The sequence below is a fragment of the Diprion similis genome, chromosome 14 (genome assembly GCF_021155765.1).
Source record: "Diprion similis isolate iyDipSimi1 chromosome 14, iyDipSimi1.1, whole genome shotgun sequence".
Classification (NCBI taxonomy): domain Eukaryota; kingdom Metazoa; phylum Arthropoda; class Insecta; order Hymenoptera; family Diprionidae; genus Diprion; species Diprion similis.
In genome coordinates, this window is record NC_060118.1 from 9,854,019 (window position 1) to 9,866,747 (window position 12,729).

The 12,729-nt window shown below is 39.8% G+C and overlaps 1 protein-coding gene across 1 annotated transcript in view; it reads left to right on the forward strand.

The window, feature by feature from the left end:
- The window catches only part of LOC124414778, a 166,956-nt gene that overhangs the window by 118,443 nt on the left and 35,784 nt on the right, over positions 1–12,729 (forward strand). The window contains exon 4 of the mRNA XM_046895842.1: positions 12,369–12,539. Within this exon, the coding sequence (XP_046751798.1) occupies positions 12,369–12,539 (171 nt within the window). The remainder of the gene's footprint in view (positions 1–12,368; positions 12,540–12,729) is intronic.

Consider the following 12,729-nt stretch of genomic DNA (forward strand, 5'->3'; position numbering starts at 1 on the left):
GAGTCTAACTTTTTTTTTAATGCATCATATCATGTTTGAAATTATGAACAACGGTGAGGTGCACCTCTGATATTTTTTTTCTGAGTATTCCTGATAATGGGTGTGTGTATATATGGGGCATTCCACGCCAAATCGACCACTTTCGAACCCGACCCCTTTCGATTTGACTGAAAGTTTTTTTTATCCTTTTCTACCCCATGAAAAACGTTTCTCAGAACTTTTTTACATTCTTCCATCCAACCACAAAAAAGTTATGAATTTTTAACGAAATAGTAAATGTAAATTTTTATTTTTCAATGTAATCTTTGGAAAAAAAATATAAACAAATTATTCAAACCTATCTTCATTTACAAAAAAAAAAATAACAATCATCCTGATGAGTAAAATTCTGAAAAAGTTATAATTGTCTTATCAAAAATTCGTAACTCTCTTTTGGTTTAGTGAAAAAAATTTGAAAAAATTCTGATAAACGTTTCTCATAGGGAAGAAAAGGATAAAACAAAAAACGATTCAGTCAAATAGCAAGGGTTCGGGTTTGAAAGTGGTCAATTTGGCATAGAATGCCGCATAAATATATACGAATTTCAGTGAGTGACGTGAATATCATCGATCAATTTATACGGCATCGTTAATTCGTGGGTCGCAGGAGCATTATGCTTTCCCAGTCTCGTTCTCCCTTTCTCAAAGGGTGGCTGATTGATTTGTGAAATAGCCGTGAAGCAACCGAAAGGGGGATAAACTTTCGCGCTGAATAACATTTGGAGTATAATTAATTAATCCTGGAGGGTGATTTCGAGTCATTTACAGTGATAATAACCCCTTGAATTGAGCTATACTTTCGTTAAGGGTTCTCGGGTTACGTTTGCGTCGAACGTAGTTTACGGACATGTACGAAGGGGATGAGAAAAGGAACCTCGGACTTAGTTGTTTGCTCAATCCGGCGAGAGTAGAGTCGCGTTTAATTTTCAATCGAAAAACAATGAAGACGAGCGTCTCCCAAGACGCAGAGAGATTTGTTCTCGTAGGATGAAAGGGTCGAGTTTGAAGTTTAAACGAAGTGAAATTACATCACACAAGAATATTGAGAAGAAGAAGATAAAGAAAGAGAAAGAGACAAAGCGTAGGGGTAAAAAGTGGAAAGAAAGAGAACGGCTGAGGCAATTGAATCCAGCGACGAGGACGACGAGACGCTGCTGCCTGCGGCTGGGGGTGCGAAAAAAGAAAAAGGGGGCTGAAAGAGGGGGGGGGGGGGAGGGGGAGGTTCGGGGGCTGGTAAGCTCCGTGAAAAAGTTTTTCACTCGTGAAGACCGGTGAATAAATAGGCGTTGAAACTTTTCAATATTAACCCCCGTCCCCGAGCTTATCGCCCCCCTTCTTCCCGAGCAACCCCCGGTCCATCCCCTTTGGGAATTTATTACTTTTCCATAACTGGCTGGTGCACACTGTTATACGCGGGTTGCACGAGGCGCTGGTATGCGAAAATTGATATTGGGAATTGGCATCACCCGTTCCCGTTCCAGTTTCGAAGGGGGTTGCAGGGAGGTTTCCCTGACCGAATCCGAAACTCAACTTATTTTTCTCTACCCTGTTTTTTTCGCTTTTACTCAACGTCTCCGGCCGCTTCCTCGACCCCTTTCTTTCCACCCTGCCTTTTTCCCCCGATGGTCCGCCCTTCGCTCACCCCCGAGGTTGTGACGACCCCTAAGGCGAGCTTTATGCCGCAGCTTCAACTTCCCTCCATCTGCTATTTGAAAGGTTCTATAATTTTTCTTCTTTCTATTGCAAGTTTACGTTTTTACATCCCCGAAAAATTTCAACGCAAAAAACCGATCGTGTGACATTCGATTCAGATGTGGGTGATCAAAATAAGTACTTAATATGCATTTGTATTAGGGTGGCTGTTAAAAAAAAGTTCATGCTCCAGCTTGAAAAATCTTGACTTCATTGAAAACAAAAAAGATCCTGAAAATTTCAATGCTTTGTCACACTCTTGAGGGGTGCCAGAAGATTTTTAAAATCATTTTTTGTAATTTTCATTTTTGATTCGTTTTCCTTATAAAATAAGATTTCATTTTTTCTCTGACCCCGTTTTTTTTTTTAATTTTACAACGATTTAGAAAAAAAGAAATCAAACGGAAAACAAATAAATCTGGAATCAATAATACCTTTTATTCGAACATTTTCAATTTTCCATTATGGAATAAACAACATGGCGTATAAAAAAAAAACAGCAAAATTAGTAAAAAAATTTTTTTTAGGAAGACTAGAATAAGAATTTAACATATCTTTATAGTAACAACAAATAAATCAAATACGACAAATTTTTGCTTTTAATTATTTTAAAAATCTGCCAGCACCCCTTAATAGTGAGATAGAGCACTGAAACTTTCAGAATCTTTTTTTCCAAGGTAAACTGAAGATTTTTCAAGTTGAAGCATGAACTTTTTTTTACTGGCCACTCACATCTATACATACAAAAAATTTCTCCAGATCAAAGCTTTTGAAGTCAATTTTTGTCGTAAAATAATCTCTCTCTCTCTCTCTCTCTCTCTCTCTCCTGTATTATGCAGCTTTTCCAAATCAATTTCTACCTACAGTTTTGCAGGAAGCATTTTTGTTCCAAAGAAAAACAACAGGTTTCATTGGGAATATCAAAATCAATGAAACAATTGCTTTAAAATTGGCAAAAAACATTTGATTGAACGGAATATAATTATGCAGGCGGAATATCGATGTTGATTTAGTGCGAACGTAATGAAGAACGATTCGTTTCGTGATATCATCGAAATGTTAAAGCGGGTCTCTCATAGATTTAAACCCACTCATTCATAGCGTTAATTGAATCCGTTCATAGAATGATTTATCATGAAATTTACTAAATTATTGAAGGTACTAATTGCAGGTTACCACAATCAAACGTTATTCCAACGTTTCGAAATGCCGAAATATTCTTCAGAAACAGCAGTAAAAATACTTCAAATAAAAGTAAGATAAGCAGTTAATCAGTGGTCAGAATTTGATCTTAATATTTTTCATACCTGATAAAGACTTTTGCGATAATTTTTTCGACTAAGTAAAGAGTCCCGTCTAAAAATTAAAATCCCATATTGCTATATTTAAAATGAAAGCTAATGAAACTGCTAATGAAAAATCGATCAGTAATTTCAGTCAAAGTAAAACCAGTCTCATAAACACCAAACGAATAAACTTGTCAGAGGCTGAGTTTACTCTGATCACCACACGCAAGAAAAAAATGAAAAAAAAATAAACACCTGTTTCCACAAGACCAGTGAAAGCTTTTCTTGGTCAGCTTTTTCCGGAACACATTACATGCTCCACGTTTATCCTCCTGTCACCGAGTCGAACTCCCATACTATCCTGACTTGATTGTATGTAGGTATCTTTTGTGTCTATATCGAGAACTGGTTCCCGGATTGTGTTCTTCCTTTGGGCCATTGTGCACCTTTCAGAATATCCCAGAGCGTCTCGACGCCCGCATGTTGTGGACGCTTTGATTTGCTTGAAAAAGGACGATAATATAGGCACTTGGAGTTCCCGAGGTGGAAAATAATCCAGAGATGCGGCGGATAGGGAAGGAGATAAATATTTTTCGCAGGGTTAGAGAGAAAAGAGCAAAAAAAAAAAAAAAAAAAAAAAAAAGGAAAATTTTTTTTGGAAAAGGGTAAAAGCTCTCTCTACGAATGTCACCGAGAATCATGTGTGCACAGCCACACGCGGTGGGTTCTCTCTTTATACATAAAACATGTACGTGCGAGATGCGAAATTCGCCCCCAAGAGGCTGCAGCCAGTGGCGCGCTGTCACGTTCAAAGAGGAATCCTAGCGTAGTAGCTTGTCGGGTAATTGAGTGGAATCGAATCCTTTGGCACACTTTGCCCAGCGCTATAGCCAAAGTGGTAAGTGAGTTAGTAGTTCGGTTAAGACGGAGGATTCCCAAAGCAAACAATCTTCTTCGGTTACCCGGGCACTATAAGTGCACCCCTCATCACGCGGGCTTGAAATTTTTCGAAAATCACGTTTCGCAAATAGATTTATACAGATACTCAACTCGCCAAACTTGTGCGAACGCTAATCGACGTCTCGGTAACTGCAGTCCATCTTATAGGTCAAAAATAGAAGATCAAGTTTTCGTCACTTTGTCATAGAATTTTTCCTTTCGTAATGCTTAAGGGAGTGTAATAATCCTACCTTTACCGACCGAGCATCTTTTATTTACAATACGAAATCAGCGATCGCAATATTGTACGAAAAGATTCTCCCGATAGCTTATTTCACTTCACATTCTTTTCGAAATTGCGGAAAGTATCTCGATTATGAATTTTTTGGTTCCTTAAATACGGGATATGCGAAAATAATAACTTTCTTGAACTCTGCTACGAAAGAGCGATGAACCGTCGAAATTTGAACCCTTTTCATTTGTTTGTTTATTTAATAATATGAGAAGAATCATAATTAGCAATAAAGTGTGATTTATTGTTATCGCGCTGGTTTCATCCACTTAATAACCGTCACAGGAAAGTCGTATGAAAAAATTTTTCTCACCCTCAGCCAGTGAAATTTTCAGGAGGTTACTTAAAGCGCTTCTGATTACTTCCGGCAGCAAAGCGAAGCCTTAAATTTCTTTGTTCCGTTTCGCCAGATGTTTTGACCCCGTGAAACCGGATCGAAACGATTATTTTTTCACGCAGTTTTGAAGGGTTGCTAAAACCCATTACAGACAAGAAGTATCGCGTCATCTTAAAACATTTGATCACTTTCTTAAATGATGGCGTTGTAACAAAATCTAAGCCCAAAGGTTATCAAATTTTCACAAGTTTAATCCATTTTCCTCCTCCTTTTTACATTCAATTCAGATTCTTCATTTCTCACAACTGTTCTTCACATAAGATTGCATAATTTAACTCAGTCATTTAAAAATGTAAAAGTCACAAAACAGTTTTGTGCAAATCTTAAACTTTAAAAAACATGCGTTCATCGAATTCTTTGTTAAATTCATCTTAACAAACACATTCACTGTCAAATCAAAAAACCTGACTAGTCACTTAAACAAATGTTTTGTTAAGTATTTTTGTTTCGATTGTAAAACAACCGACGAACTCTACATTTCTAAAAAAAAAAAAAAAAAAAAAAAAAAAATTAAAACATACTCGACAAAATTTTTCAATCAAGGATCAAAATAGCGCAATTCAATTACGCACCCTTAGCAAATCGCATTCCGCGATGGGGTGGATCATAAATCCGGTGTAATTTCGGCCGGCACGTGGGCGAAGGGCGCGTAGGTACCTAGACGACTTAGAAGTGTAGATTATAGTCGAGTACCGTGTCTAGGTTAACGTAAAACCGTAAAGCTCTCGGCGTTCCATCCACACTGTGCGGGGTAATATCGTTTAATTACAACCGCGATAAGCGGACCGTTTCTACCAAGTTTAATAAGACAATTTCTTACCGGTTAAATACTGTCATCGACGTCGAGTTTTCCCACATCGACGAAACGATTACCATGCATGCATGCCTGCGGTCTCACCAATTAGCTTCCAGCGGACCCGGAAGTTGGAATTGTTCATCCGGTGTTCGCTCTATTATATGAACTCCGGAGCAAATGATCCTCAGATGCGGAATTATTGCCGCACTCTTGTTCTCCGGATCGCAATTATTCAATAGGAAAATGTGAAACTTGTGTAAAAAGGATCCTGCAGAATCCTTATGAAAATTGGCTGGATTTTTAGTATGTATAAAGGTTCTTATGGCGACAAGACCAAAGGTGTCAACATTTTTTTCATGTCTATGGATTTCGTGATTTTAATAAACTTATCAAGCTTCAACGAGACTTGAAACCAAACGAATCACTAAAAAACTGTACCGATTCTCTTCCGAGACCCTTCGAATCTTGCGATAATCGATTTTTCCTAATCTCCTTAATTCGTAAAAACCGTGTGATCCATAGACACGAAAAAATCCATGCAGCCTATATTTCGGAAACTATTTATTTTTGGGAATCGTTTTTGTGAGAACTTTTTATTTAACGTACTAAAAATCCAGCCAATTTGACCAGGAGCAAATGTCCAGGTGTTGGGTCCATTGGAGCGAAGTCTTTTCTTTTTATAGATAATTTTTTTTAGTTTTTTTTTTCCCCCCCTAGCGAGTTGGTCTATTAAATTCGCGATACCGCGAATAGAACGTTCAATTTTCGGTGTGTACACGTCGAAGTTAAAACCGTTCCTGTATAGTGCCGTGTGGAAATGGGATCCGGAAAACGCGATACGCCAAACACGAGCTGCCAAACATCGGACTGGGTGGCGATAAAGGGCTGCATGTCTCGCCTGCTAAAGCTGGGGGATAAAAACCGAACAAAAACCGGTAATAAACGCCCTTGCTCGGGTTATCTCGACAAAAAGAGTGAACAAATTTTTCGTCGCTTCGAGTACTGTATATGGAAAAAATGTTTGTGAGGTCAACGAGTTTTCATACCTCAAAGCGTTAATTGAAAACCGATTTTGATATCTGCGATGATGGTTAAAGTCTCGGATAAACGATGATCGAACCAAAAAACGAACCTCCGTTCCAAGTAGTAGATATAATAATTGTTAAAAATCAAAGAGGGATGAAATCCGTGTTAAGGGGACGTCGAAAAACGTCGAAGGATGTGCGATCTCTGTAAAAAAGGTGGAAGAGCGGAGAGATCCTGGATCTAGAGACTTTTGGAAAGAAAATTTGAGGAAGTAGGTATAAAAGGGGGGGGAGGTGGAAAGCTCAGAGAGGGTGAAGACTCGTGGTAGGAATTTTCAGGTGATAGTCAGGGAAGAATTTCTCGATTAATAATCCCCCGGTAAGAGAATATCGCGACTTTGCGATGGCATGGTTACAATATATAAACGTGGGTACGCCGGTCTTTTATGGGGGTGAGAAAAGGGGGCGGAACGCCGGTCCTAAGAGACAGTTGAAATATATAGACGTTCCCCCGCCTCAGCAGTGCACCACCGCCGTTTGGGTCAGTGATGAAGTGTTTTCGTCATTCCAGGTGATCCCGCGGGAATTGAGAAGGCACAGGAATTTAATTTCACGCTCCCTCGGGAAACCAAACGACTCTACCTCCCCTCCCCCCCCCCCCTTGCTCTTGGTCCACCCCTACTCCCATCCCCTCTTCGCCTCTACTACGGCAGTCTTAACCTCTAAACTCTATTCCGGCACCAACAACGCGAAGCTTTCTTGGTCGAATCAGCTTATCCTCGAGGCCCCAAAGCTTCGGTGAGTGACTTTCTTCCCCTCCACTCTTCACCCCCGACAGACGTTTTCCCATTCAACGCCTACGGCGGAATCCAGTCGGAGTGTCTTGTTGCGGTTGGTTTTCGAAAAAGAAAGAAAAACCAGAGCTTTGACTAGTGCTATTGAATTTCGCTAACAAAGCTGAACAACTGCAATTTTTTAAAAACGTCAAATTTTTGGATCGTCTGATTTCTAAAATTTAATCAAAGCGATTAAATTTTCTTCCACTTTTTAGCACTGATTACCTTGTAACTTGGTTTTGGAACTGATGTCTCATGCTGGTCGAAAAGTAGAATCATCACACAATAATATGGTAACAATATCAAAGTTTCAAAGTCTTGTTTCGAGTCAAAATCTAAAGTATAGAATCGCCTGAATTCGAATATCCTTTAACGATTATCCATGTATTCAGACTTTTTATACCCATAATTTCACCTTTCCAACTTTCGACTCTTCTATACTCCGACTTTCTGCCCTTTCGCTTCTATAAAATAAACCCTTTTCTTTTCCGACTATTTCAACGTTTTCATCCCCGCCCGGGGCTTGATTTCAATTTTTCCATCCCTAGTGAACCAGCATCAATTGGGATATCGCGATGTAGAAAAAAAAAGAAGCAAAAAAAAGAAAAACTCTCGCAAAAATAGCCGAAAAATTGAGAAGAGAAAAGCAAGAAAAAAAAAAATATATATATATATATATATATATACATAACATGCGTGTACAGTGGTTTTTGTAGTGCATTTGGACGGGTGATTCGTGTTTACACGCCACGTACAGAACTAGGTTGTCCATTTCGTCGATCGAGTTGCGGCGGCAGCCAATAAATCATTCCGAAAACGTCGATCAATCAAAACGGAAGTCCGAGTGCGCGTCAACTTCCGTTGCGGGATAAAACATTGTTTAACTGGTGGAGCTGGCTGGCTCTGTGGTAGAGTATAGCTGCCTTGTCGAATTTTACAACATTAACAGACATCCCGAAATGAAAAAGTCGGGAGCGTCAAACGGAGTCCGTGATGGGTTTTCGCGAATCAACCGAAAAACCGCAACCCTTATTCTCTCTCTCTCTCTCTCTCTCCCTCCTGTTTTTCTTTATCTTTCAGTTTTTATTCCTCTGATCCGATATTAAATTCTCTCTTCAAAACTCCCCCAATTTCCGATACGACAGAGAGAGAGAAAAATTGAAAACACAGACGCACGCACATTTATCCGTACAGAAGTGTAAAAAAATAGGGGTGGATATCAGGCACTCGCACAAGCCCAGAAACACGCCCAACTGTCACCAGCACGCAAATGCAGGGGCGACTCCTTTGCTGGTCAGTTCGAGTGACCCCATCAGCCCGAGGCCTCGAGGTAGTTTTCGACGAGTTTTCAGGAATTTTTTCCATCGATTTTAACCTCCACGACCCCTTATTTTTCTTCGCCTCGTGTTTTTCGCGTGGTTTTTTTTTTTTTTGGATTCCTTTTCTACCCTTCAGTTTTTACGTTACACTTTTATTTTTCCTTGCGTTCTTATTCTCGCATGAGAGAATCTCACGTGGATTTGCTTTTTCACGAATCGGTTCGTCGCAGTTGGAAATTTGTTGTACCGTTTTTTTTTTTTGGTTTTTTTGGTTTTTTGTTTTTTTACTTCACACCGGAATGAACGATTTCAATAACAGTCACACGATTTGGTACTTCACGCGTATCCACACGTGCGTGTAAAAATACAATTCGACCCATACCCTCATAATATTTTTTCAAAAACTTTTTCCCACTCGCGCAGTTCTTTCGCTTCGCTCCGGTTATTTGGGTGCCACATTTGACGGTCGCTATTGGAATTCAGAAAATCTCATTCAGGATAACAATTGGATCGATAGGAACATCTGTTTTAGAAATTGAAAATTTGAAGTCTTGATTTTTCACATTCAACGAAAATCATACCGCGGAGGTTTTTTATTCCCGAGCAAAAAAAAAAAAGAAGAAAAAAAAACGGCAATATAGAAAAATGACGCGGAATATAACTGCAAAACAAGTTCTTCAAGGTTCTGTTTTTTTTTTTTCTTCTTTTTCCACGAATATAAGTTTCAGGGAGATCTGAGAAAAATTCTGTTTACCAAACTCGATGATTCTCAATTCCACAAACTCCAGGTTCTTAGTTTTAACTACCGAATTCCTGCATACTTTAGACTGCAAGTTTCAAGTTCTAACTTTGAAATTCCAAGTTCTCTACTTCCGATTTTCTATTATGGATTCTAAGTTTAAACTCACGAGTTCTGAATGAAAAATTTCCCAACCGAGATATGAGGTTCCAAACCGTGTATTCCAAATTCCAAATTGGAAGTTCCCGATTCCTAATTCGAAATTAGACAAAAACCTAAGACCTAAGGGTTGTGAAATATCCGGCAGGATTTCCTAACCGTTGTTCTCACATCGAAAGGACTTCGGTCGGAGGTCAAGGAGTCCCGCAGGAAGCGGATCCTTAATCCTACGTCGAGAAGCCAGAGGTGGAGAGTGTAATAAGGTGCTGGTGCTGGTGCTGGTGCTGGTGCTGGTGCTGGTGCTGGTGCTGGGGGCTGCATCTTGGGCAACGACACGATTCTGCAGCATGCTGCCTCTTACTACGACACGTAGCTTATGACGCGACTTACGAGTCCGGCTATTATGGCTCTGCGCAAGTTATACACACGTGCACACGTGCGCAGGCACATAACTATTATACTTCCAACCCCTTCCGCTATCCCAGGGTTTATAGCAAGCGCCGCGGGGCGGTAGCAAAAGCGTCTCTAAACGAGCTCAGCGTTTTAGAGGAATCGAATGACTCGTTGGATCCACGGGAAAACAGTGGGACTAAAGCTCCGTAGTAGGAGCGTAAAAAAGGATATGAAACTGCCTGCGTGATAGACTGAATTTCAAAATTCAAACTATAATAATATGAGAATTGGATATTTGATATTGGACAGGCTTAAAACGATAAGAGAATAATGGAAACATTTTTAAACTTGCCCCACGATCTTCATTTTAGTTTTTTACTATTTTCTCAAAACATACTGCATATATACATATATATATTAAGGTTACGCAAACATTTTCATTTTATAGTGACCGGATTAAAGTGAAAAGATATAAACAAGATATGAGGCTTATTTCAAACCGAACTTGTATCATAGATTAAAAAAAAGATTTTCTGTTTCTTCACTGTTCAAAATTTGTTCCCAAATTTTTAAATCAAAACTGTTCTTCTTGCAGCAGCGAACTTCATTCTAATTATACGTTACATTAGACACATGTGAACACTATATCGGTTGTATAAATTATCTATTATTCCAATGAGCAGCTATTTTGAAACAAATTTTTATTATGGATGGGATTTTTCCTTCGTAAATTAGATTCTCGACAATTGAAAATCCTACTTTCCCATATCACTGGCGAAAAAGCTTGTTTCGTTCGCCAAAATCTTGAAAGCTGAATAGCTTAGCGGGCGAAATCGATACGATATGATATAACCCTGTTCTCGTCAAAGTTTTCCCTGCATCTGGAGTATATGAGTTAGGATGAAACCGTAGCAACGGTTCGCGAACCAGATTGCGGAGCCGTTCCACATATTAACGAGGCTGCTTGAATCAACGACGGAAGTTTAAATCCCCGAGGATTTATGGCTGCATATAATTAAATTCGTTTGGTGAAGATTAAGGGTGGAGGTTTAAACTTGCGGGCCAGATTAGAAGCCACTGGTACCAGCAAAGAAACCCAACTTTTTTTTCCCCTTCGTAATTTTCACGCGTTTCTTTCCACCCTGGTTTGAATTCCAAACCTTTGGAAGAAAAATCAACCGTGATTGAGAATTCGAGATGAGATGCTATTCGATCGGACTTTTTTTATACGTACATATACATATATATATATACATATATACAAGTTCACGGAATAGCCGTGTTGTAACTACGGTTTAATTTCGAATGCCAACCCCGTCGCAAGTCTCGGTTGACAAAAAAAAAAAAAATCTCGATGAAGGATATGCGGACAATTTATTATTATACATATATATATATATTTCAACTTGAGCGGTATTAAAATTTCACGCTGGTAACCGCTGTGTACGAAATTCTCGGAGCGTGTAAAAGCGAAAAAAAAGTTGCAAGAGTACATAGACGTACCTGAAGAAAAGGGAGGCAGCGAGGGCGGGTGGAGGGGGGGGGGGGGGGGGGGGGTGGTTTTCGTACCGAAAATGTGAACCCCGTTTTATTACGATGGCAAATAAAGTCGCAGATATGAATAAACTTTTCAATGAACGAGAAGGCGGTGGCGTCTTCTGCGCTGCTACCACCACCACCCCAACCCCCAACCCTACGTCTTCTTCCTCCTCTTCTTCTTCGTCTTCTTTTTCCTGCCGACCGCACTTTTATGCGCACGTATTACCCGCGGCTTTTGGTGTGTACCTAACCCAAATACCGGCGGTGTGTAGGCGGCCATTTTCAAAGTGGTGTTAAGGCATATGGAAAAGAGGGGATGCACGTAGCGATTTCCGTTGCAGGGAGAGAAGCTTCCCGCGCTAGGTGTCCGAAAACTGGGTCATACTCTGTGAATATTAAATCCCCCCCACTGAAACTGCGACACGATCTCAGTAAAATGAACCACCCCCTTATGTAAGACGATGCTCGTGATCGTGCAAAATGCGAATATTATTATTACCTCTTGCAACAAGGGTGAAAATCTACCGCCTCAAGCTTTTTTTTTTTAAATTGAAAAAATTATTCATTGAGAAAAGAAATCAGATACGATTCATTGGTTGGATCAATGAAGAGAATAATTATTATTATTGAACCCTTTCCGCAGTTTCGAAATTCGATTTTGAGATGAAGAAAAAAAAGCTATTCGTGGAAATTATTCCAAAGCAAAAATCGCGTTGATAAGTATTTTACTGTAATCGAAACTCAGGATCAGTGAAAGCCTGAGCTTTGGATCAAGCCGATGTACCAGAGCTTCAACGTTGAGAAGATCACACTGTTCCGGTTAAAGTCCTTTCGTATGATAAATATTTCGTTCAACCGTTAATCATAATCAATTTTCTCTACTCACCGTCTGACGTTAATCTTTCTCTCGTTTCCAGTGAAGCCGGACAAGCTGGTCGTGACGAACGAAACTTCGTTGGAGCCCATCAAGCACAAGAGTAAGCTGAGTCCAGTGAACGAGGGTACGAAGTTGGTCCTGAACTGCGAGAGTGGAAAAGGAAAGCCAGTTCCAATGGTCACGTGGTTCAATGGAACGCAGCGATTGGAAGGTGAGCTTTGACACTAGAATATCCCCATTGCTGATTCCTCTGAAACATAGAAGAATTCTTTTGAACGGTTATTGCTAAGCTGCAATGAAGGATGGCACCATGGATACTCGTGCAAAGCTTTCGGGGCATCGAACAACCGATCGGTATTCAGCCCGGATCGTTGAAGGGCTGTTTGGTCAGCCAAAAGCCG